Source organism: Mixophyes fleayi, chromosome 3 (genome assembly GCF_038048845.1).
Source record: "Mixophyes fleayi isolate aMixFle1 chromosome 3, aMixFle1.hap1, whole genome shotgun sequence".
Lineage (NCBI taxonomy): Eukaryota > Metazoa > Chordata > Amphibia > Anura > Limnodynastidae > Mixophyes > Mixophyes fleayi.
This window is the reverse complement of record NC_134404.1, coordinates 137,480,595-137,505,929: the sequence shown is the minus strand read 5'-3', so window position 1 is coordinate 137,505,929 and position 25,335 is coordinate 137,480,595. Positions and strand designations below refer to the sequence as shown.

Genomic DNA, 25,335 nt, shown 5'->3' with positions numbered 1-25,335 from the left:
AAAAATTGATGATTTTCAAATAAAGGTTATTCCTTAAATTGGACCCCTTTTGTCGACTTTAAGTATTTAAAAAGACACAAGGGGTTCATATAAGATGCAATTTTGATTCACTGCTTTCCTTTCACCACATTCCTTTTATTTGTAAACACAATGTCATTCTGCTCACAAAAACTATAATAGATGCACACAAATAAAAGAAAGGTAGGCAATGTGTTTTAAACACATCTTTTTAAATAAATATTATGGCATTATGGATTTTCCTGGTGCTCCGAGTGCCATCACACACAGGCTTGTTTGCTTTGCACAACAAGGGAAATGATTGGTTGGGGCAAAAGGCCAGACAGGATACATGTTTGTGGTGATGCTTCATGTCACACTACACCAGCAATGGCCCATGGGCCATGCAACAATATGTTGCACGGAGCCCACAGCAGGTGGGCCTGTGTGCTTCAATGACCATGCCGATTTGTACGGCCCTAACCGATGGTATGAATGATGATGACCATGCTAATGTTGGCCTGTGCGAGCCAGCCCACTGATCGGTCCGATGGCCTGCAAGCCTCTCTCAGATGACACCATTATCTTTCAGATTTGGCCCCACACGTCTTCGTACATGTGTGGTTAAATGTGACAGAGAGCCAGGTAGTTAGGCCAAGCTGTCAGATATGTCTGTGTATGGCCAGTTTTATCTCGCAATGCTGGGGACCACAATGTCCTTATTTACCCCTTTCAGGCTCCCCTATGGATCCAGCGCTGGCCATGTTGATGACATGACTACTGTGTAGATGAATAAAGTTCATCTAACTCTCAAACATGCTCACTGTTCCAATATAATATGTCACACAATCTAAGAAGACCACCATTATTAACACTATATATACACATTAGAAGGGCCAGATCTTTTTACAAGCTACAGAGAAAAATTAAACAAACACAAACCTTTATATAATAATGTCCAAATTCTTTATTGTATAAGGAAACATAAGAGGTTAACTTTCAGGGGCAGGGATTGGGGATAGATGAGTTTAATCATTTAAACTTGCTATTTGACTCTTGATTGATTTCAATTTGCCATCTTTATTTCTAAAGGAAGTGTATCAAAAAGAGTTTTATTCCAACTGTATAGAAGAACCATTTCCATAGCGCATAAGTTTAACCATTCACGCCAAAGTTCCTCCACCACATATGCTCAGCATGCCACTCTGTTTTCCCTAGCGATAACCTAGAAATGGCTAAAGATAAGCTATCTTTAGTCTGTTTGTCATCCTCTTGCAGTTTTGTAATATCCAGACTTTTCCTGCAGTTTGGCTGTGTCTGTCAAAATGAACATCCTGCTGCTAGCACCAGGCCTCCTGTATCTCCTCCTCTGTCGCTTTGGACTACTGCGCACACTTCCAAAGCTTTGTATCTGTGCACTACTTCAGGTGAGTGCCTTCTGCTCTGGACCATATTATAGCTTGGTTGGCTATAGCATCTTGTGATTTTAAGTTGGCTTAATATTCAACAATACATCTGGGTATATTTATAAAAGTGTTCTTTTTTGAAAAAATATAAGATTAAATGTTTTCAATTGCCTCAAAATTAAGCATACAACAGAAAATTGGAGGCTAATCTTAAATAAGGTGCAGGCACAATAAAAATAACAAATCTGTCTCAGCTAGTAACAATTCCCTACTGCCACTTCCACACCAGTTTGCCACTGCCATCAACAGAAGAATGGGTTGGGTTTTTTTGTTTTTATGTCTTACGTTAGCAACACTTTTCGAAAGGTTCGGATTAAATAAAAGTTGCATTACAGTTGGTAAATATTGTGCAAAAAAAAATATATTAAATAGAACACTTTTTTTTTTTTACTCCAAAGACATGTTTATAATTGTACCTATATATGCCAGATGTTATCGCTGGTGTACCTGAACAATTGTACTACTGCGTTATGCTACAGGTGATCCTGGCCCTACCCTTTCTGCTCGAGAATCCAGCTGGATACCTTCTCCGATCTTTTGATTTCGGGAGACAGTTCCTATTCCAGTGGACGGTAAATTGGCGGTTCCTCCCGGAATATGTTTTCCAGCATCGGGCTTTCCATTTGGCATTGTTCACCGCTCACCTGGCTGGGCTGCTGCTCTTTTGTTTTTACCGCTGGCACAGGTACATACTTAAAGGCAGTCATAGTGGCATTGTTTTTGGAGATGGCATGTGTTACCTCCTTGCATTAATTAATCATTTCCTGTATCTATAGGTCTGGCCAAAGTTTCCTGATACTCTTGAAGGATCCAGCACTAAGGAAACACCAGTCACACCGGCTTTCAGCAAACAGTATCCTTATAGAAAAGAAACAATAGGTTCCGAACCTGCTTTGGCTTGTCACCAGATAATTAAACAAAATAGCAGGCAAAGACATTTTTTTTTTATTTAAAAAAAAAAAAATAAAAAATTCTACTATTCCCTACAGTGATTTCTGTAGCCTTCAGGATGATGGACAACTTTAGCAAAGTGAAGCCCCACCAAGTGCTTTGGCTCCACTCTCTCCTAACTGCAACAAGTGGTTTCATTTATTGAAAATGCCGTTGCACAGTTGGAACCTCGCATGTTTGTTTTCACTAAGAGATTGCAGAATTTCCTTTCCATTGTGTCCCCATGGTTGCAGGGCATTTTTACTCCTGTTGGTGGTGGTCTCTGCACACGAGCAACGGAGAAAAAGTAGGTAGACTAGGGGAAAATTCCAGAAGCAGAGATAACATTGAAGAATGGGACTGTTGGGTACAGCCGATATAACTTTGATTTTCATTTGTTTGTGTACATGGAGATGCTATGATGGGTAGATGCTGTATATTATGGGCATTGGTGTAGACCTGGGCATAGGACTATATGTGTCCGAAGCAGTTATGCTGAACACAGCTTGTCTATAGTGGGTATAAAGTATGTTACAATGGGTAAAAGCTGGAAATGAGGCACTTATGCTGGGGGCAATCTATATACAGGGAGCATGAGGCTGCATGCTGGGCACAGTTGGCACATTGTGGGCATCAGTCAGATATGCTGGCCACAGTATGCAGTGGAAATGGGATGGCAGGCATGAAGCAGTTATGCTGGACATTAACTATACAGCACGAGACATATGATTGGCATAGAATTAAAGTGGGTAGGAGGCAATTAAGCTAGGCACAGACAGTATATTTTGGGCTTGGGACTGGTGGGTAGCAATATGTTACGATGGGCACAAGCTATTATGCTGGGTCTTTTACAACCGTATTTACTTTTCTTTTTTTTCCCATTGCCTCATTTAAGATGTCTTCTGTTGCCATATCATGGCTATCTTTTATTTTGATTTGTCCATTTATGTACATAAATCTATTTTTGCCTTACTTTAAATGCTATTTTCATAATAATTCCTTATACTATCCCATCCTCCACCATGTAGGTTTAAAAAAAGATGGCCTCTTTCTTTCAGAAGATAGAATGGATTTAGATGCTTAGAACGCCATAGAAAATTAGAATATATTTGGTTTAGTAGTAAGCCTCACTTGGTTTGTAAAAAGGATCATGATGAACCTCCCTCAACTTCCTAGCAAATAATGTTTGAGAAACAGGTTACAACCTAGGTTTCAGGTAGTCAGTGTAACACAGAATTGAAACCACATAAAACCTATACAAACCTTGACTCTCTCAGAGATTATCTTTGTCTTGTTCTCCAGTAACTTCCTGGGTGTAACCTTCAGCCGATCATTGCACTATCAGTTTTATGTCTGGTATTTTCACACACTGCCATATCTGTTGTGGTGTACGGATAACAGTGCCCTGCCTGGACTTGCTAAGTATGAATCTTGAACACTTGGTCTGTTGCTGATTTTCTTTATGAGTAAACTCTAACATTCACACTATCTTCATTTTATTTTTAGGATCCTTATACTGGGTCTTATAGAGCTGTCCTGGAACACGTTCCCCTCTACTGCCATAAGCTCCTGTGCTCTCCATTTGTGTCATGGAGCCATTCTGCTGCATTTGTGGTTTGGTGTGCCACCTGATGAGATTTGTCCCCCAGACTCTACACCAACTACACGGACTAACCCTAGGAAGAAGGACTAATCCCGTTCTTTACACCACTGAGTGGAGACACAGTATTGGTAGAAACATATACAAAGTCAGTAGGGGACAAAGAATGCTCCTCCTGATAAGCAGTGATCTCTCATTTGTCCTATGCTCCAAGGGGAAGGAGGACAGTAAAGTGTTTATATATATTTTTTTTTTTTTACTAATATGTAGAAAATATTTGCTTGCATCTGATTAATAATTGAATTATTTATACTTATCTGATTAATAACTGGTTTTGGCATTGGGAAAAAACCCAAAAGTGGTTGCTCCCAGGGTGCTAGAATGTCTCTAGTTCAAGATTTACCACGGTCTGATGGTCCAGTAGTCAGCATTGGGTCAATGCATTTATCCTCCGATACTAAGATTAGCTCAAACATCACCCGGCTTGTAGCAGAGCATGTTTAAGTTGAGATTTTCATCCCAGTGACGGAGAACCAGGAAAAGTTGACGAGCAGCCCCCTTCAAAGCAGGCAACTGTGTACCATCAGGAAGAATCTGGGCCCGTAGCCATCCTTCTGCCTTTGCCGCCAGCAACTCCCATTCGGTGAAGAAGCCGGCACAGCGATGCTCAAGCCATGCAAGTGCCACTGCTGTGGCCCAGAAACAACCCTCAAGATCTGTGTCTAATTCGATGCCCGTCTCTGAAGGACATGGAGAAGTGTCACATGGGTCAGTCTCTGACCCACGGCCACTGTCTGCTTGATGACAAAGAGCTTCAGGGCAGGATGCTGCATAGACAGGGAGAAAAGAATTATCTTGTGTCACGGGAACCTGCGGCTGAGATCCCCCTTTGCAACTTTCTTCTCTCCCTCTGAGGAGGCCTACATGTTCAGATGGGCAAGGTTCAGACACTGGGCTGAGGCTCCCACGGTGAGAGGCAAAGGGGGAGGCACGTAGCAGCTGCTGAAGAGAGATCTGCACCACACTTGAAAAGCAGCTGTCTAGATTGAAAAAACCATCTGAGGACTGTAAAGTAATCTAAAGGGAAAAACAAAGAATAAGGTATAGGCAAATGTGATGGATTTAGCAGAATAATCCTGTTTAGTAAATGGCTCACCAAGGGTATATAGTCATATGCCAAGTGGTCAGCTCTTGGTTCTTTATCTCCAGTTAAGCAAGGCTTCAGCGGGGATAGTTTTCCAGACATACTACGGATTTTCCTCTTGCCCACATTAAACCTGCATGTCATTACAGATCACATGTAAAAGTCATGCCTCACCACAAACTGCCACAAAATAGAAAATAGGGCATTTTACCTTGAGCTTAGTGAGAGATCTGAAGATTTCAGTGAGCCAAAAGGGCTTACAATGCGCCCTGAAATATAAAGCTTATGTAAGGAAGTGCCTGTGATTATCCAATTTATAGTTTAGACATTAAAACACTGCAAATGAAATGAAAAGTTTTAAACGGGTAAAAAAGCACAGGGAATTCAATTATATTAAGACTGCATGCATTGTTTTTCCAAAATTTCTGCCAGATATTTTCCTGTTTAACAGTTAAAAGGAACTTACAGGAGTAGCTTGTTAATTGTGTGTTTGCTTGATCAGGGTTACAATGAGCATGGGGTAAGAAACTTGGAGTGTATTTCACTGAAGTTGGAACTTTTTTTTTGGTGTATATTACACTTGGAATATAAAATATGGTGTGTATATTAAACAGTTGAATGTGTTGCTTTTTGTGTTAATGAAAATGGAAGCAAAATATTCTATTTTAAAAAAAACAAAAAACATTTTTGAGCAGATTAGAACACAGAGACATATTCAATTTAGACGGCAGATCATGGCTGCGCACATAAAGTGCCAATATGGTACCGCAACAACCCGGTAGGGTGCGAAGGGAAATTAAAGATGTTGCGGTAATGAGAAGTTTGCAGCCGCACATAACCGTGATCTGCCGTCTTTATTGAATATGCCCCTGAAATCGAAAACGGACATGGTACTTGAGAGTGTAGACGTAGGAGATGCTGCTTCTGTTTACGAACGTTTGGCCTGGTTCATTAAGGAACTTAAGTAATGAAACTTACTCAAATTCTTGCCTAAGTTTTTATGGGCAAAACCATGTTATAATTGAAGGGGTGCAAATTAGTTTATTACTTTGCACATAAGTTAAATACTGGCTGTTTTTTCATGTAGCATACAAATACTTATCTTATTTGTACACTGAAATTTAATGTTGATGTGTGTGCTACGTGACAAAACAGCTGTTATTTAACTTATGTGCAAAATAATAAACTAATTTGCACCCCTTGCATTGTAACATGGTTTTGTCCACAAAACTTAAGTAAGGAAACTTACTCAAATTCTTGCCTAAGTTACTTAATGAATCAGGCCCGTTGTGTTTCAGTGCAAGCATCCAAACACTCACACAGTCCAACTTGCTCTAAACAGATAGATGCTGATTAGATCCTTCAGTACAGTGCAAAGATTGCATCTAAATTCTACATTAGTAGATGAGCACTAGAGTATGGTTATTTCACCCCTGTATACGACCCTAGTAATGTTACTTATCACTGGAAACCCACCTTCCTGGTTTCCCATCTTCTCTAAGGCATTTTCAGAAGATAAACTCAGTGGGGAAGATGGAGGAATTGCAGAACCAGCTGTGACAAGGAAAGAAGTAGAGAGAGGACTGAGCAGCTAAGTTCTCATGAGAATACTTACAATCCCATTAGAAATAGGTTTTAAAATGTATTATCCAAATAACAAATATATCATCTAAAATGTAACATTTAAAATAAACATAATATGGATATATAGTTGCATCCAGTGTTAAAAATTTGTGATGAAAATGAAAGGTAGTGGCAAGATCTTCGCCATGAAAATCCTACACAAATGGGAGATGCTAAAACGAGCCGAGATTGTTTGTTTTAGTGAAAGCTGAAAGGTAAATTTGTACAACAAATATGTCAAATACAAAATGAACAACAAATAATGGCACAAGGAATAGACGGATTCTTGGACTATAGAATAACAACATTGGGTTCAAAGATACACAAAGGAGATGAGTGATACCTAGTTAATTACCATTGTATTTCTGTTTTCTGTTATATTACCAAAGCACTGTTACCATTAACCCTGTAGCCTATCTTTAGCAACTTACCATAAAATACTATTTACATTGATGCAGTATCGACAAGTAGCAAATATATACTCAAAGCAAAAGCAGAAAAAAAAGTTATTAGGGACAGCTACTGGACTAATATATCTAGCACTTGGGAATTGCTAAATCTATGAATGAAATCTCCCCCATAACTATATTGCATTACCCATACATATTATGCCAGGTGGCTTTTTCTATCACAAATATAACATTAAAGGGGTATAAGTGCATAGATTATTGGTTATTTTACCTGCATTATCAAATGTGTCGCCCATATGTGCCGAGTGTCGGTCGTCTCCCACATTCAAACTTCCAGAGTTTGAGCTGTTGCACCTCCTATTGCGCCCACCTAGACATAGAGACATTTTTATACATCTGGGGTTAAGTTATCTGACTTTCTCACAAAAGGACATACATTGACAATATCACCACAGTGCATACCCCACTTCTTACATCTACGCACTATCATGTGTCCTGGAAGTGCATCTTGAGTAGTGGGGTCTATGGGGACAGGGCAAGTAAATATTGAGGCTTGCGAGTATGACTTGCTGGTCTGTATAGCTTTCAGACGAAATCGACGAGATGAGCCTAAAATAAAGCAATTTTTATCTGTGAAAATGATTGTAACCACTGGTTATCTGTACTGCCACAGAGTGTACAAGGAGTTATTACCATGTTCAATATTACACTCTCTCCAGACCATATCCTCATTGTCCCGAATGACAGAGCGTGCAGCCAACTGATGGAGGTCATGGCACTCTTCCCTTCCAGCACAGCTTCCCACATCCTCTCCAGAACGACTCAGAAGGGGCTCCAGGTTTACTACTGTTTCCCAGGAATGATTCTTGCTCCCAACATAGCCAAGAATGACAACCCGGCACTGCCAAGCAGAATCACTGCTACCCCTAGATCCAAAATGTGCTGCTTCTGGAGCAGAAGATGCAGAGAAAAGGTACTGTGAGTCTATCAACATGTCCCAGTCCAACTGTGCAGGAGAAAGAAGCTGGCCTATAAAGGGATGACAGAAAATAACAAGAGATCCAATGTTAAATAAATGGCTTTTTTGACAAAAGCATGATTTGGCTTGTGATCCGTGTCCAAAACAAAGCTAAACTTTACCTAATCATTTTGCATATTTTTTTATTTTTTTTTTTGTATTCACAATGTTTAGTCACTAAGTTAAGCATTTTTATGAGTCCTAGCTCTAGGTTAAAATCCAAAACGATCTCAAGCTTTAAACTGAACCCTAATATTAGTCCAAGCAACGCAACAAATAGAGCACGTCCTATCTATAGAGCTATCTGAGGCACCAATAGTGGTTATAGGGACAGAACAGGAGGATGGGAGCAGACAAACATTGCTTTGTATACCTGCCACCAGAATGGGCTTTGTTTTATAGTACCAACCAGAACGGGCTCTATGCCACAGATGGTAAGCTGCTAAAGATAGGCTCCAGTGTTGTACAAGACTGTATGCTTGCAATTAGTATAAGAAAAATACACTACAAAAGAACTGACAGCACATCAGCAGATAAGGATTAATCCTCTAATATGGAAGGCCAGTGTTGGACTCACTCACCGGGATGCTGAAGAAATCTCCGCTGGATCCCACTGCCCAAGGGCCTTGCCCCCTGCCTACACAGCTATGATAGGTGGATTAATTAAGCGGTAGTCAGGCCTGCTGGCCATGCCCCTCCAGCGACACGTGGTCATGGACCCCTTTTTCCAGGGTACTCTTTATACCCCAGTACAAGGGCATACATTTGTATGTGATGTAGGGATTGGCTATTCTTGTAAGAAAAAACTAAAAATTAAGACACCCATTCTTTGGCATAGCCATGCCCACTGTTAACTTTTTCATTAAGCCACAAAGTGAAAGACTTTGCCTTGGCTCAGAAAACACACTGGCTACACAGCTGAACCGATGTTTCTCCAGGACTATAGTTATTAATATAAAAGTATAAATACATAATTTTCAAACAAAAACCTTAATTATATATTCATTGATATTAACACACAGCCACAATAAACACTATCCATAGATTTATTAATATCCATGTTACCAATATAACCCAGCCACTGTGGTAGTTTGGCATTTGGGATTCTAAATAAGGTAATTTGGAATGACAATAACCTTAAGGCTACATTAAAATAGTCTTTATATTCTCATAGTAAACGCCACAGACAGTCCTCAGTTTCCACATCTCTATGTTTTGCTTATAAAGAAAACTGCTCAGGGGCATTTTTGTAATTAAAAAAATGTTCTGAAATATGCATGTGTACGTTATTCGTTTGATATCGTGTGTATAAAGATTGAACAATATTTCTGAGCTTGTCACCTGGCATTGCGTGTGTGTTTGGGGTGTGCTTTTATCATTGCAGTTTTAATCTTGTAAACTTCTACTAGATTTGCTTACAGGAATCATTGTGTTTTGCATGAATATCCTCCTCTAGCTCTCGGCTCTGTGATACTTTGTCGAAGACACTACGTAAACGGACCATATCCAGTTCCCCATGAGGGGATGAGAAACTGCGGCCAGACATGGTGGCCTGAATCAAAGCTTTCCTCCTGACTAGCTCCTCCGAGCTGTGTGTTACGGAGGCCTGGGGGTAAGAGTAACACAGACAGATAGGAACTTTGATGAAAACATTATGTCATTAATGCACAGGCATACTTTGGTTGAACAACGTGATTAGAGAACAATTCAATATTTGCCTTCTTACCTTACAGAATGAAGTTGTGTTTTTGTTGAGTACACATATTCCTTCACTCTGAGAGACACTCTTCTTTTCCTGCTGTGAGACTGTTCTAGAACATGGGGTAATGCAACCTCCTGAACCAACCTCTCTAGAACCTAGTGACTCACTGCTGGTAGATCCATGGCTGGTAACGTGAGTGGGGTCACTGTTCACGGATGCTTGTGTTTGTGCTGGAGTTGCCTCTGTGCTGACAGAGCAGTGAGTGAGTACATACTGGTCCTGTACATAAGAAGAGCGCACAATGCGCCTTCGTATGTCACTTACTTGAGCTCCATCTCCACCTTAGGAACAAATAGGAATTTGTCACATGATGTTAACATCCAATCACAATTACATCATATCTTTCATTCAGGTATTATTATTAGCTGCAATGGATTAGTCTCTTACTATACAATGCACTTGTATACATATATAATCTAGGACCTTGGTCCTCAAATACTCCCAACAGGTCCTGTTTTCAAGCTGTCCTTAATTATACACAGATTAATCATCCTGCCTGTTCATACAAGGCGAGACCTTAAAACTTAACTTGCTGGGAGTTTTTGGGGACAACATTAGACAGGCTTATGCAATGTGAGGCCCGGAGTGCATGCTGGGATGTGAGGTTACATAATGTCTGATGGCCTACACAATGCCCATCTGTGCTCCCATTTATCCCAGTCTACAAAGTAGAACAGAAAGACATTTTGGAATTATAGGCAACTATAATATTTAACCTTTTGTTAATCTTATATGACTTGACACCAACATGGAAATTGTATAATGTTCTGCACTTACAATAAACTGAAGAGTATCTGTGTTGAGACTACATCTTCTATAGGAGAGCACACAAGGATGGTTGCCTTTAATTCCATAACACAGCTGTCCAGTAATACAAGTTTTTGGCATCTGGCATAATTTTTTACCAGGGTCCTAGCCACTGTGGTGGTAGTTCACGCGGCTGCTATGGGGCCCAGTGGTTAGCTATGCCCGGCAATGTAGTTGCTCAGTGGAGCCCCTTGTGGGCTTTAAGTTACACGGTGATGGAAGGCAGATAGGGGCCTCTGAGGCAGTGAACAGATAAGCATCACTGCCACACATCCAGTCACCCATAACAAAAAATGTTTAGGCAACTACTAGTTACACCCCTGATATTTACCTATTGTTCAGAGGAGAACATGATATAAAACACTGGAACCTTCAAATCTTAATGGTTTACATAGTTCACTTTACATTGCGTAATAATCAAGTTCTATGGCACCCTTTCAGGTATTTCTACTAAGTTGCCGTTGTAGCTTTTTTAAAAAAAATTTATTTTTTGTTTGTAACGAATATAATTTCTAGTGAATCGGTCCTATCCCCCTACACTACAATGACATGCTGTTGTCAGGGGCTACCAGCTAAGGCGGAGCTGCAAAGAACTAAAAATGTCCATGACAACATATGCATCCATTTAGATTGATGGACCAGCCTTTATTGAAGCATTTGGCTCTTCAGTTAGTTAGGTTGAAGTAAAGTGACTGAAGTCTTTAAAATTGTATTACATTCTAGGACATGAAACACAAGTGAAGCACACAATGTGTAATATGGTCGACTGCTTCGATAGCTATAGGTGGGTATTGATTGTACTGTTACTGATGAATCAGAAAATGCTCATCCCTGGTGACAAGTGCAAAATCCTGTTAGTAGTGAAACAAAATTATTTAACTTAACCTTAATTATTTAAGTAATAAATCATGTGTGATCTTGTATATCAAGGTTTCATTATGAGTGATCCATAGTGGCATCAATGTTCCAAGAATAGAAATACTGTGACAAGGTCTGCATCAGAGTGAGGAAGTAAACTGGAAAAGTGGGATCCCAGATTTCTCCAGAAGGTTGTCACATTCTGCATCATCTAGTCTACTGCTTACGAATCAGAAAACAACTGGCGCACTTGTCACACTAAAGAGAAATCTAAACACTTACCAGTACTTTCGCTTCTCTCTGCATCCTCACTCCATGCCGAGAACTCCATGGAAATTTCATGTGAAATCTCCTGTAGAGCGCGCTCTACATCCTCCGTTCCAGTAGATGGGTTCAGGCAACTTGTGTCACTGATCCCTGTAGTTTGAGACTCTTCCTGAGACTGGAAAACAGAGCTAAGAGATCCTCCTCTAGCCCCACGAGCCTAAAACACAGATGATCACAAAAGCTAAAATCACATATGATCTATTAAGTCCTTTTCATCACCCCACCCCACCCCTGGCTTTATCCTCACCATGCCCTTCTTGCTGCGAAAACTGGCTGTGTTATACAAAGTACAGTAGCCAATCACAGAATCACCAGGATAGAGTGGAGCAATCTCATTGGGTGTGAGCAGAGCCTCCATGGTCTCTGGCATGTACCAGTCTATAGTAATGTCACTCAAAGCTGGCTCCAGTGCTTTCTTCATGGACTTAATCAGCTACATGAGACAAGACAAACAAACATGTTGACTGTCTGTATGTAACATAATGTGTAGATTAGGGAAGGATTATGGAAGGTTACCTTAGGTTGCAGTCTTTCTTCCTCACTGATCAACTCCACAGTTCCCCTGGTTAATTTGGCTGCTCTCTCAAGAATTTGGTGGCACTTGCTTGAACCAAGACCAAAACCAAAAACCCTAAAGGAAAGCAACTAAATGTATTATTCATACAATAGAAAAGTGTTTCTTACAAACACCAATTAAATAACTGCAGGGCAACCCTTTTAAACATATACACTTCATTGCTTGACACCACAGACCTATGAAACACAACTGAATGTAGCATGTAGAGGAACAGTAATGGTAGAAATAGAAACATAACTTTTTCTACAAGTGGTGTAATCACTTTAACCCCCTCATTCTCCCCTCTCTCCTTCCGGACCCCCTTTTGTCTCCCCTTTGCTTCAACTGGCTCCCCTTTGTGCCTGATTTTTGTTTACCCTCCCTTAGGATGTAAGCTCGTACAAGCAGGACCCTCTTCCCTCCTGTCTCCATACCTGTTCTTCTGCTCCGTCTTTACTGCATTAGCCTGTCTGGAGTTTCTGAAGTATTGGTATTTTTTTTTTTTTTAATTGTTCAGTACTGTTTCACCCTGTATAGTCTACCATTTGTACTGTGTACGGCGCTGCGGAAATCTTGTGGCGCCTAACAAATAAAGGATAATAATAATAATATCATCTCATGGGGGGTCCATGTTTCTCCATTTAGCAAATATGAGCTCCGTAACTACACGCAATATTGCACTGCAGAGGAAGATACAGATGAATAAACTTCCGATATGTACACAATATTTACAAGCGGCAATCACGTTACAACAAGGTCTTTCTGTACCAGGTATCTTTGCATTAGTTCTCACCGTGTAGTTCTTGCGTGCCGCCTTAAAAGCTCAAGGAATCTGCCAGGATTGGTAAATCCTGTGTCTGTGAAGATGAATAGTTGCCGTGGGTATCCACGATGCACTGGAAGTGCCAGAATCTGACCCAACACAGAGAACAAGTTGCTGGATATCCCACGCAGCCTGTTGCTTTGGATAAAGTCACATGCCAGCTCCAACGAGTCCTATCAACCAGGAAAAATTAAGACCCCCAAATTCTCATGTTAACATTGTACTACAGTCAGGTGCAGACCTAACCAGGGAGCTACCTGAAGCAGCAATTGAAGTGTCAGTCCTGTAATATCTATACATACATAGCAATATATCTATTGTATTAGTGTCAGATAACACTGTACAACATAGTTACTTTATTAATCTCCAGGTTTACCTGCAAGATGGAGAACACCAATTACAAATACTGAAGAAATAAAATTTGTATTTTTAAAAAAATATTTCCCCAACAATGTGGCCCAACGCACACTTGCTGCCTCATTCCTGATTATAGGACCACACCTGACTAATAGCAACATTTAAATGATGGTAAAACTAAATTAAATGGGGGATTATATGTTTCTACATAAGCCAAAATACAAATTAAGAAAAAAGGAAGAAAAGATAGACAGAAGTAGAAGAAAGCACAAATGAATAATTAGGAAAGGAGGAAAGTAGTAATAAGTAGCAAGAGGCTGACCAAGTGTGATTGACACTGCAAATTCTCACCAAACTCTCAGTATCCTTTGCAGTCAGTAGTACTGAGTACCCAGAATCCCTTGCAGCCCCCCTCACTCACGTTGCTGCACTGTCTGCTGGTAGAAAACAGGGCCCTGCTGTCACATGTGCCACCTGCCACATTCAGCAAAGTGGGTGCAGGTAAACTCCTCACTGCCAGAAGAAGAGCATCCTGCAACAAAGGAGACAAGAGGAATGGGTGGAAGAGGGAAAGTAGGTGAACATGTGGACGTCATTTAGAGGGCAGTAACAGAAAGTGAACCAGACTATGCTGTATGGGCCGAAAAAAGTTTGGACAATAAAGCAGCGGAAACTATAATGAAGAGGATTGCTTTCCATAATATAGGCTAAATTGATTTGAGGGAAGTCTCATGGTAGGTCAGAACTTTCTCATAGTATTTGGGAGGCTGCAGTTAACCAGATATTTTTACCCAAAATGAATGTAGTCAATGGGAAGACAAATTATTTTGGCATCCAAAGTGAAGATGGAAAGTTGACCACTGCCATGTATACTGTCATCACGTGGTGACTGCCTACTTAGTTCTATCAGTCTGTGTGTTCTTCTCGTCAACTAGAGAGTGTGGAAAAACAGAAAACCTACAGCAGGAGAGAATAGGGCTCTAGTGCAAGACCTGTATCTGCAATCCTCACTGCACCCAAGGCAGTTGCCTCTCCAGCTGATCCCTGCTCTCAGCCCGGACTATAGAAAGGTGTAGTGGTTTCCAGTATATACAATGCTTACTACTTAACCCCAGCTTTACCCTAATTTTGTTTTGTTTGTTTTTTCACAAGAGGAGAGGCTGATATACAAATAGCAACTGATAGTTTTTTTGTCCCCCATAACCATTTTGTGGTGGTCTCATTATGACACAAATGGCCTTTGACAGGTAAAGTCAGCATTGGATACACAAATCACTGTTCTACAACAATAGCAAAATAGAATTTCCATTGGTTATATTCATTTACCTTTATCTTACTACCAATAATTTATTTTATGACTCGTCACATGTTAATGGTGTCTGAATCTATTTACTATGCAGTCAAAACACAAAATGATTTCAGAATATTATACCATAATAAAAAGTGTAAATAAATTAAGGCCATTATTTGGCCACAGAAGACATTACGAACTCTAAACACAGCATGGGCCACAATAAATATAGCTGCAATAACGACTATTAGCACTGCCCACTAAGCACTGCCTTAGTGTCTGATGTTAGTAGACGTTGTTTCAATGCATAGTTAAAACAATGTGTCTTTGCTCTCACCCGGAGATCGCGGGATGGCTCTTCCATCAGATGGACAAGGAAAATTACTTCACGGGTAACAGTGGGGAGATCAGAGCAGAGAGAGCCAAGCGCAGTAATGTCAGGACAAAAGTTCAGCATCAGCACAGGATTGAGGTGAAGATCTTTGTGAAAACGTCTCCGCACAAAGTTAACCTAGGGTCAGGAAGACAGCACCGTCACCACACATGTGGGCCATCTACAACCAGATCAGAAAGTCCTCACCCAGCTATACCAATATATTATCAACTAATGAAATATCTGCTTTCCTGCAGTCATACTATTACTTTGACCACCTCAGTCCTATTTTGAACCATTCTTTACCAGTTTTATAATCCATACTATTATTTTGCTCAACCCACCTGTCTTTCAGGATCACTTGATTTCTTCATTCCTCTAATGAAGTCTTTCCTCTCTTTTATATGCATCTCGTATTGCAAGAAATTTTTGACTCCTTTCTCAACAGACAGGTGGGGGACATGCGGTTCTGCAAATGAAAAAGATCATCTTTTCACTTTGACAGCAATACATCTACCACTTGTTATACTTATTGTGATAGGAAACTGTAGGAAGGAAGACGCTCTTATACACTGTTGTAAGGACGAGACGGACACCCCTAATTGGACAATATGTAGAAGAAACACCGTCTTGACACATCCTGGCATTCATAGCATCATTAACGTGTCACGGGTTCTCATACCATCAGGAAGGCTTTAACATTTGATTATCACATAACAAATAAGGCCTTTGGATCTAAAAATGTGGCTATTCTATACGAGCAAACTGGTCACAAAACTGGTAGATCCTGGACTGGTCCGAAACACCAGACCACATCATATGTAGCCAGCTTTAGAGACAGTATACAGCTAAACTTGGTTTTATCACGGCGTCAAATTCTGTATTTGTTTTCCACAGCTTGCTGCCAAGGTTAAATATATAGAAGTAGTATTTTCTACTATGGAGTTTGTCCACAGATGTCAACATTGCAACTTTCTCTGCTGAGCTGTCGACAGCGTTTCCTTTTCCCTCCATTTATCCATTGGCAGAGGGTTCCTCTTGTTATTGCTGGTGACACTACGCTTCCCATCACTTACCACTAGGATGCAGGATGATTTCCAGAGCACGGTCACACATATACTCCTCAGCCAGACTGATCCAGACAGAGGAAGCAGAAAGAGCAAACGGGCTTGCATCAGCACGAAGAGCATGAGACGAACTCTCTATACCTGAAGAAAGAGAGGCCATTATTTTTACCCTACATGAATTCCTCTGCATCTCCTATGTCAAGTAATCCTTTCTCGATCATGAATACATATCTAGCACAAACAAAACAATATGCACGTATGTGACATACCTGCCAAGAGACAAGGCCCCTGAACCTGCAGGCGGAAGCTAAACCGGTAACGTTGTGGATTGGTAGCCAAGCCAGTGAGAGCCGCAGAGAGGGATCTGGGATGAGTGGAGGGCAGTATTTGGGCAGGAGAATCTGCCAGCAGTACCCAAGGGCTTCCCCCTGCCCCACTCACACCCCCAAAACAACTGGTTGGACTGCAAGGCAAAGAATAATATAGTTGTTATGCTCCAAGATGCACAGCCGCCTCATTAATTCATGTGAACATAGCAAAGAGTGAGGTCACAAGAGACGATAGGCTTCCAACAACACAGACAGTGTGCTACATAACTATAACATATTGGTTCTATAAAAAAAAGATTTTTAAATGTACACAAAATTGTATATAAACATTTCAATAACTGAACAGAAGGGGAAATAGCTAGGTTCTAGAAGCCGTTTCATCCTGGATCACTTAAATGAAGCGTCCGGCTGTTTCAATAGTCGTGCAAGTAAGAATTCACCTGGGAGTCAATCCCAGAGTCACTATTCATATAGCAGCACACACTACTAATTTAGAGAGTAATGAAATATACTTTTATTTCTTACTTAATTAAAACACTCTAACATGGAATCTGGTTACAATTGGCTGATGATAACTAAAGTACAGGAGCTTGCTGACAGGATCTTGCAGGCACTGATTGAGAAGAAGCACACCTGCATTGTCTTGCATCATTGTTGACTTGAGGAGATAAACAATTAGATAGTTATGACAAGAATTTGAAGGGGGGATATGTTAGTATTTAAAAAAAAAAACTTTCACAAATTTAGTTGCTCTGTATGTTGTTCATTTTTAGGGTCCTGCTTTGGAATGTTAATTTTTCTTCATTTAATTATTCACATTAGAGTTGCTGGGTATTAATGTACACAGACACTAGTGTGATGTTGTAGAATCTGGCAAACAACTACTATAATTCATTTTGGGGGGGGGGGGGGTTACATTATTTCAAGCTGTGATGTTGCTGAAAGTTTGTATAACATTGGATCCATAGTTTGTATTTCTAAGAGTTTAAAATTGGGCTAGGTTCAGAGTTTGCACTTGAGCCCATGCTAGAGCCATGTAGTGGTTAAATGAATTACAGTAGGTTAAGGTTAGAGTAAGATTTTGTCTTACTTGACTCAGGAAATGTTATAGGTTCAACAAACCTGAGGAAATTGCTTGAAATAGGAGATTTCCACAGTTTTAAGCAAGGATACCGGTGTTACCAGTGGGCTGAGATAGATGTCATTTTTTGTGACACTGCATTACTAGGAAATCAATAGTTCCTTGTCCTAATGAGCTCAGGACAAATGCCCCATGTGCCCCTTTATTAAGACAAGTCACCTGACTCTAGCGCCAACATGAGTTATAACTGTTGCAATAAAATACCGCTATCATTTTCAAATACATGAATAGATGACTCTTATTTTTCTTATTTAGTTCCACTTTAAGATATAATTTTTTTATTTTTTTTTGCTTGCACTCAAACTTAATTGGCAACTTTAGTTCTTCATTGTTCTCACAGTACAGTGAGTAACCAATTGCATTTGTGTATTTTACAATTTGCACATCACGTATTTTATCTACACAATTTTCCCTTCAGTGCAGTGTTGTCGCACAGTTACAAAGCGTTACAACATAAGCGATTAGGTAGATGCACATTAGCACATAGTACAACACACTTGACAGGCAATTTGTATTACATATGAAACCAAAGCCCCAGTACACAGAACGCACAATCACCATAAGCACAACCTGTCGTCACACAAACTACCCCCATTCTCGCCGGGATCCCCTGGATTTGGGGCCAAGGGGGCAAGTGTTGAGTTGAGGGTCACGCGCACCGCTCCTCCAGTAAGGGTCTGCAGCTCTCTGCTGCTCCGCAGAGTCACACTCACTACTGCAGAGGGGTGTACAGCTCCGACGCAGAGTACAAACACTTTATGGGCTGTGTCTGAGTCTAGAACTAAGTGCCCTAAAAACATGGAAAAGGGAGAGTGGTCAGTTGAATAGAGAGAATTAACTGGAACAAAAACAAAGCATCATGTCAGCAGACCTGGGAAACGTTGCAATTTTATCTATAATAAAGTATTTGCATAAAACCAAACCATCATTATTTAACATGGATAAGACTGCTACCACACAGCAGTGGGGACTTGACCCTATCTGTGTGAAGTTTGTATGTTCTCCCTGTGTTTGCGTAGGTTTCCTGCGGGTGCTCCGGTTTCCTACCACAGTCCAAAAACATACCGGTAGGTTAAGTGTCTTCTGACAGTATAGACCCTAGTGTGTGTGTGGTGGGGAACTTACTGTAAGAAGCAATGGGGCAGACACTAATGGGAATGATTACATATTCTCTGTACTCTGTGTAATATGCAAATATATAATAAGCAATAATGACTTTTGCATCTTCTGCCTACATAATATAATATAGCTATATTTCTGGCTCACCTATTCCATTTACATCAATGACTGCACATCCTCACTGTGCAATAATACACTGAGCCTCTTCCCTGACACACTTGGAATGTCATATGTATAGAGATCTGACCCAGGAGAGAACAGTGCTGGACCAAGCAGCCCAAGGTGCAATATTACGATGATGATCATTTACAAATACACGTTGTAAATGGATTTAATATCCAACAAGGACCACAACATGTTTACTTGAAAAGATCACTGTTCTCAGTAATGCACATGTGCACATTATAAGGCGTCATATAACCAACATAAATATTATTAATTTAAAAAATAAGAATACATATTTAATCATAATACAGAGAAAAAAAGCAATCCTTTTTATTCTAAAAAGTTGATGCACCTTTTGGTACTAAGTGATGAATCAGGAGCAAACGCGGGCTGTTGTGTACCATATGTGCGCTCCTTCCACAATTATATTATATATATATATATATATATATATATATATATATATATATATATATATATATATATATATATATATATATAGTGAATATACTAACAGGTATGAAGATTGGACTCACCATTCCGACAATGACAAGGTAATGATTCCCATTGACAGCTAGAGCAGCATTCCTCCATTCGGATCCGACTCTGGATCTTAGCCTGAACCCTCCTATTTCCAGTCACGGCCTCAAAACTTGTCACCACCTCCCCCTCCTCCAGGAGGTATATAAACATCGCTACAAAACATACAAATATTAGCATAACTACTTACTATAGGCTGCTATAGGCGATAAAATGTATTGGCAGCAATCACATGAGCTGTTCAAATACAACAGCTGTATGATGATCTATTGAAGAGCCAGCAGTCGTATTAAAAATATGCCAACAATTGCTGGACATGGCAGTATCTGTTTTCCTTACCTTGTTCAGTAAGAATGTACAACTTCCTTTGCTATATAAAAATTATTCTAATGAGGGTAATAAAGAGCAAGGGTACAACGATTGAGCATGTTTAATTTCCCACTGGTACATCTAGATCATGGTTGTCCAACCATGCCTGTAAATGTGGCCCAGCAGGAGTTTTGGTTGTGGCAAGGGGGCAATGCCGTGAAAAAAAATCCTGCAAAAAAAAAAAAGAAAAGAAAATACTTACCTTGCGGTTACATCAGCTGGCTCTCCGGCTCCCTCCCTGGTCTCCTCCTCCGTGTGGCGCTCACAGTGAATGTCGGGGGTGACGTCATCACACCAGACATCCATTGCGTAGCGCAGCACAGAGGAGTCACCCGCGCGAACTATCAGCAGCAGTGAAAGATTATCCAGTATCTTATTGTTGTTACTCTGAATTTGGACTTTCTGCACCATGCAATTATGAACTAGCTGTGTTCTCTGTATGTATCTAATATAAATATGAAGAGATGATTGTATTTTTAATATTTTAAACCATTTTAAATGTGCAGTGCTGAGTAGGGTGAAATTATCACCCACTGTTACCCTCATCAGACTGCTCCATGAGCCATTTTTCCCGCCACCCTATCTTTAAATCTCTGTAGATATCTATTAGTCCTCCTGATGCTACCTATATCGGTGACCATTTCAAACTGGTCAATAAAAAAAATTATTCATGGGTGCAGAAAGAGAGAAAAAAAAGTTTTTGCCATTTAATTCCCCGAACCCCACTAAGGGGCAGATGCAGGTAAGTTAAATTGTAGCTGGTAATGGGACTACTGCTTTAATCATGATTCTGCAACAGGTTTCCTAACTCTTAATAACTTCATTTCCAAGTAAGTTTAATATGTTAACTATGTTTTCTATGGTTTTTTCGATGATCAACTATCGTTAGTGTTAATGTATTTTATGTGCGGCCCAAACCAACTCGTCGTCTTCCAATGTGGCCCAGGGAAGCTAAAAGGTTGGACACCCCTGATCTAGATCATCATTTGCATGCACAGTTTGTAAAACCACTCGATCACATATGGAATCACTGGTAAGTAGAACTAAATAAAATATATGTGTGTGTGTGTGTGAGGGGGGGGGGGGATAATAAGTGATTTGAGGTGGAGTACATCTTTAACATTACAGTGAACAAAGGTAGATATAAACCTACCTTGCACCGTGTCACTACCAGCGTTCAGGTATGTGAGATTAGCATTGAGCCCCAGACTCAATCCATTGGCACAGGCACTTACACATGAAGCCTCTAGAGGGAGCTGCACCCAGGAGGAGGTATCGTAGAGGCCAGGCATCCTGCTACTGGTGGGGAAGGAAAAAAAAAACCAAAACATATTGTTGCATTAAAAAAAAAAAATTTGAACTTCTGAGCCACCAAAAGAATTTAAATATATACAGTCATGACCAAAAGTTTTGAGAATTACACAAATATTGGTTTTCACAAAGTTTGCTGCTTCAGTGTTTTTAGACCTTTATGGCAGATGTTGCTATGCTATACTGAGTAAAATTACAAGCATGTCATAGGTGTCAAAGGCTTTTAATGACAATTACATTAAGTTTATGCAAAGAGTCAATATTTGAAGTGTTAACCCTTTTTTTTTAAAGACCTCTGCAATTTGCCCTGGCATGCTGTCAATCAACATCTGGGCCACATACTGACTGATGGCCGCCCATTCTTGCCTAATCAATGCTTGGAGTTTGTCAGAATTTGTGGGTTTTTGTCTGTTCACCCGCCTCTTGAGAATTGACCACAAGTTCTCAATGGGATTAAGGTCTGGGGAGTTTCCTGGTCATGGACCCAAAATGTTGATGTTTTGATCCCCAAGCCACTTACTTATTACTTTTGCCTTATGGCAAGGTGCTCCATCATGCTGGAAAAGGCATTGTTCATCACCAAACTGTTCTTGGATGGTTGGGAGAAGTTGCTCTTGGAGGATGTTTTGGTACCATTCTTTATTCATGGCTTGTCATCTTGGACAAAAACCCCACAAATTCTGACAAACTCCAAGCATTGATTAGGCAAGAATGGGCGGCCATCAATCAGCATGTGGCCCAGAAGTTAATTGGCAGCGTGCCAGGGCAAAGTAAAGAGGTCTTCAAAAAGTAGGTTCAAAACTGTAAATATTGACTCTTTCTATAAACTTAATGTAATTGTCTATAAAAGCCTTTGACACTTATGAAATCCTTGTAATTTTACTTCAGTATACCATAGCAACATCTGCCAAAAAGGTCTAAAAACACTGAAGCAGCAAAGTTTGTGAAAACTAATACTTGTGTCATTCTCAAAACTTTTAGCCATGACTGTATGTGTTGCTATTTTGTCATTAAATAGATCAATTCCAACAAACAAAAAACAAAACAAAGCACCGAGCAGTGTAACACGATATTCCAATTTATATTTACAAACTTACATTTAAGTATAGCTGAGAATACACTGGAGAACCAGATCCTTATATTAATATAGTTTAAAGATAACAACAATACATTTATATTAGAAGACATGTATACCGGAAAACTAATACAAAACATCAAACATCTTGAAATCAGCACCATATGCAGTTACCCTGCATCTAATACTAATATTGTTGCATATTAAACGGAAATTAATCAATATTGTAAACATACTAAACAAGGTGCCAAAATACTGCCTAGAGTACACACAGGACCATATTAGATTACAGATGATCTGCACTAGGCAGGCAGAGTGAATACACTAAACTAACAGTTGTGTACAGCTATTTTAATTTCACTGGAAAAACAGATAAAGACCAAGGGGACTTAAAGAAAACAAATCAGACAAGAAAACAAAATTTATAGAAACCGATTTTCATGCTGTACCCTAAACAGAGCTGCCCCAGGCAAATGCCTAGTTGGCCTATATAGTAATACATTACTAACAGCAGACCAGAGAGCCCCGTTACACACACAGAAGTCTTTTTCTCGTACATTAGTATCATATACTCTATTTGTCCATTTTAGTCTAAGTTGCTCATCTACATGCTCTATAATCTGCCACACACTTTCCCAGTTCATAGCTCCAACTTGTGCTTGCTCTGGTTTCCCAGCTGCTCTGTGATGTAACTGAAGGTTTCCATGGGATGTGCAATGGTGCGAGCTTTGTTTGCCAGCAGATTAATCATTTATCCGAACTCATTCAACTGAACACATATATAGATGATAATGCAATGACTGCATTGGCTAATGCGGGCAATCATATACGTTATAGAACTCTCCATAGCGCATAATAACACCATTCACTCACTAACCGATATATCATTGGAAAATTACTGCACAAGTTTGTATTTTACTATAAATATAACCCATAAGTTAGATAATAAGGCTTCTTATTTGAAAACAATAGCAACAGTGGCATATTTAGGCACTTTCTAACAATTAAAACATATCTAATTAATGCTTTGATAACCTTTTACATTCTAAAACATTTAAAGCTATTGCTCAAAAATAAACATGCAGAAGCACAGCAGTTTCCTATGAAATCCCTCCATGCCATTTCTTGGCATTATTGCAGTCACACATAGGAATACACATACCAGAACATCACTTTAATGTCCTATGAAAGTCCTATGACTTTGGGTCATTAATATTTTACATTTCACCTCTAAAATACTGCTCTAGCCTAGTTCATGTGGTACATAAGTAGTGAGAATAAGGTGATATTAGGATGTTTTTTATTAGTATAATTGTATGCTTAATAAAAGCCTTAATCGTGTTTCATCCTCATCATAAGACAAAGAAAAATAGATGTCTGCCGTTTACGATCAGTCCAGTATGTAGGAAACCATGTTAGTAAAGCTAACCTAACATATTTGTTATGAAATATTAAGGAAGATATATACCAAAGATCTGCCTCCCAATAAATCTCTACTACATCCCTCAAACATTTTGGTGAGTTACTTTTAGGATCTGAGAATGAAGTGCTGGTTTCTGCAAACCACAGGGCTGGGTTTTGTTTGCAGGTAATGACACGGTAGACTCTGTGTGCTTGAAATAAAGATTCTATGAAGGATAACTATGCAATAAATATATATATATATATATATATATATATATATATATATATATATACATTCATGGTACAGGTTAAAACAGGCACATCTGTGAAGCACAGGGAAACACCACCACATGTAAGAATGACAAGACAGTCACAGGTAGGAGTCAGAAGGGAATAGAATCCAAAAATGTATAAACACACAGAGAAGTCAAGACTGGGGGCACATTTTAGATAACTGCAAATGAAAAAATATCTATAAAGCATTATTAATGCATTAGATGAATCATACAAGAGTTGACAGGTTATCCCATTAGCTGTAGCATCTGCTGGCCAAGCAGAGAAAGTTTACTATAAATTATAAATTATTAGATACATTTTATTAATCACCCCAAATTATAGAGCTTTGCACCCTGAAGCAGAACCCTTCCCAAATATAAATATTGCACCCAAAATCAGAACACACCTTAATGCAGAGAGCAGCAGCCAAAGCAACACCCAGAGGCAGACCCTCCCTCACTTTTCAATCCCACTACAGAATATAGCAGCAAAATATAAAGCATCCTTCCAGCACAGTCAGCACTCAAAATCAAATGCAGCTTGTCACGCCCAGGATTTAAATCTAGCAGGATGGCTAGCATAGATGAAGAAACTGAAGCCATTAGAGGGATAGCAGGACCATGGTGCCCCTTTTGCTGTTAGCAGCAGCTTACAATGGGGTATTGTGACTTTTTTCAGGATCTGTGAAACAGCACACAGTAGACACTCCTAAAGTGAACCATAAACCACCTGCAGAGGATTCCACCCAAAAGTACAAGCTCTTAAAATATCCAACAGCACGTTTGTGACAGAATATTAATACTACAAAAAGAATGCATTATCCTTTTCCATAATAGTAAAATTATGTTTATAATCCACTAGAAATTTGTTTAGTGTGGATGTAAAATATTGATAATTTTTGCCATAATTTGTCAATATCACAGAGCATATTGTAGGTGGTGACCAATGCGGATAGTAACTAGTCTGTGACCTCCGACCAGAATCAGTGTGCAGGTGATGGTATAGGAAGACACATTGGGGGCTGAGAGCAGAGTCAGGACAGGGCGCATCAGCTAACATACCCCAACCTCACACACCTCCAGCACCTAACTGTGATGTCTCTGGGATTGCGCCAGCACTGCAGACAATCGGGTTGTTGAGGGTGCGGTCTATGTCTTCTCCCAGCTCCTTCCTGATCGGTCTGCAGATCGTTCTCTG

General features: G+C 39.8%; 2 protein-coding genes across 2 annotated transcripts in view; one reads left to right on the top strand and one right to left on the bottom strand.

The window, feature by feature from the left end:
• ALG3 (ALG3 alpha-1,3- mannosyltransferase) overlaps nucleotides 1-5,760 on the top strand; it is a 9,730-nt gene extending 3,970 nt beyond the window's left edge. Inside the window, exons 5-9 of the mRNA XM_075202430.1 lie at nucleotides 1,304-1,424; nucleotides 1,943-2,148; nucleotides 2,240-2,316; nucleotides 3,671-3,815; nucleotides 3,900-5,760. Coding sequence (XP_075058531.1) covers nucleotides 1,304-1,424; nucleotides 1,943-2,148; nucleotides 2,240-2,316; nucleotides 3,671-3,815; nucleotides 3,900-4,086 — 736 coding nt within the window. The 3' untranslated portion in view covers nucleotides 4,087-5,760. The remainder of the gene's footprint in view (nucleotides 1-1,303; nucleotides 1,425-1,942; nucleotides 2,149-2,239; nucleotides 2,317-3,670; nucleotides 3,816-3,899) is intronic.
• On the bottom strand, nucleotides 4,462-25,335 carry VWA5B2 (von Willebrand factor A domain containing 5B2). Its single transcript, XM_075200898.1, has 21 exons — nucleotides 25,215-25,335; nucleotides 21,226-21,371; nucleotides 19,700-19,858; nucleotides 18,450-18,669; nucleotides 16,679-16,872; nucleotides 16,419-16,550; nucleotides 15,687-15,811; nucleotides 15,307-15,480; nucleotides 14,100-14,210; nucleotides 13,292-13,494; nucleotides 12,459-12,573; nucleotides 12,190-12,375; nucleotides 11,898-12,099; nucleotides 9,915-10,231; nucleotides 9,608-9,794; nucleotides 7,864-8,199; nucleotides 7,633-7,779; nucleotides 7,442-7,540; nucleotides 6,614-6,691; nucleotides 5,150-5,280; nucleotides 4,462-5,070 (listed from the first exon to the last, which is right to left on the bottom strand). The coding sequence occupies exons 2-21, from the start codon at nucleotides 21,362-21,364 to the stop codon at nucleotides 4,462-4,464; spliced, it is 3,864 nt and encodes a 1,287-aa protein (XP_075056999.1). The 5' UTR covers nucleotides 21,365-21,371; nucleotides 25,215-25,335.

Coding starts and splice junctions, on each gene's coding strand:
- VWA5B2 (XM_075200898.1), bottom strand. CDS start 21,364: ATGCCTGGCCTCTACGATACCTCCTCCTGGGTGCAGCTCCCTCTAGAG. Junction 13,495..14,099: donor CCAGCAGACAGTGCAGCAAC/GTGAGTGAGGGG, acceptor CCTGGTTGATAG/GACTCGTTGGAGCTGGCATG. Junction 10,232..11,897: donor AGAGAGAAGCGAAAGTACTG/GTAAGTGTTTAG, acceptor TTTGTTCCTAAG/GTGGAGATGGAGCTCAAGTA.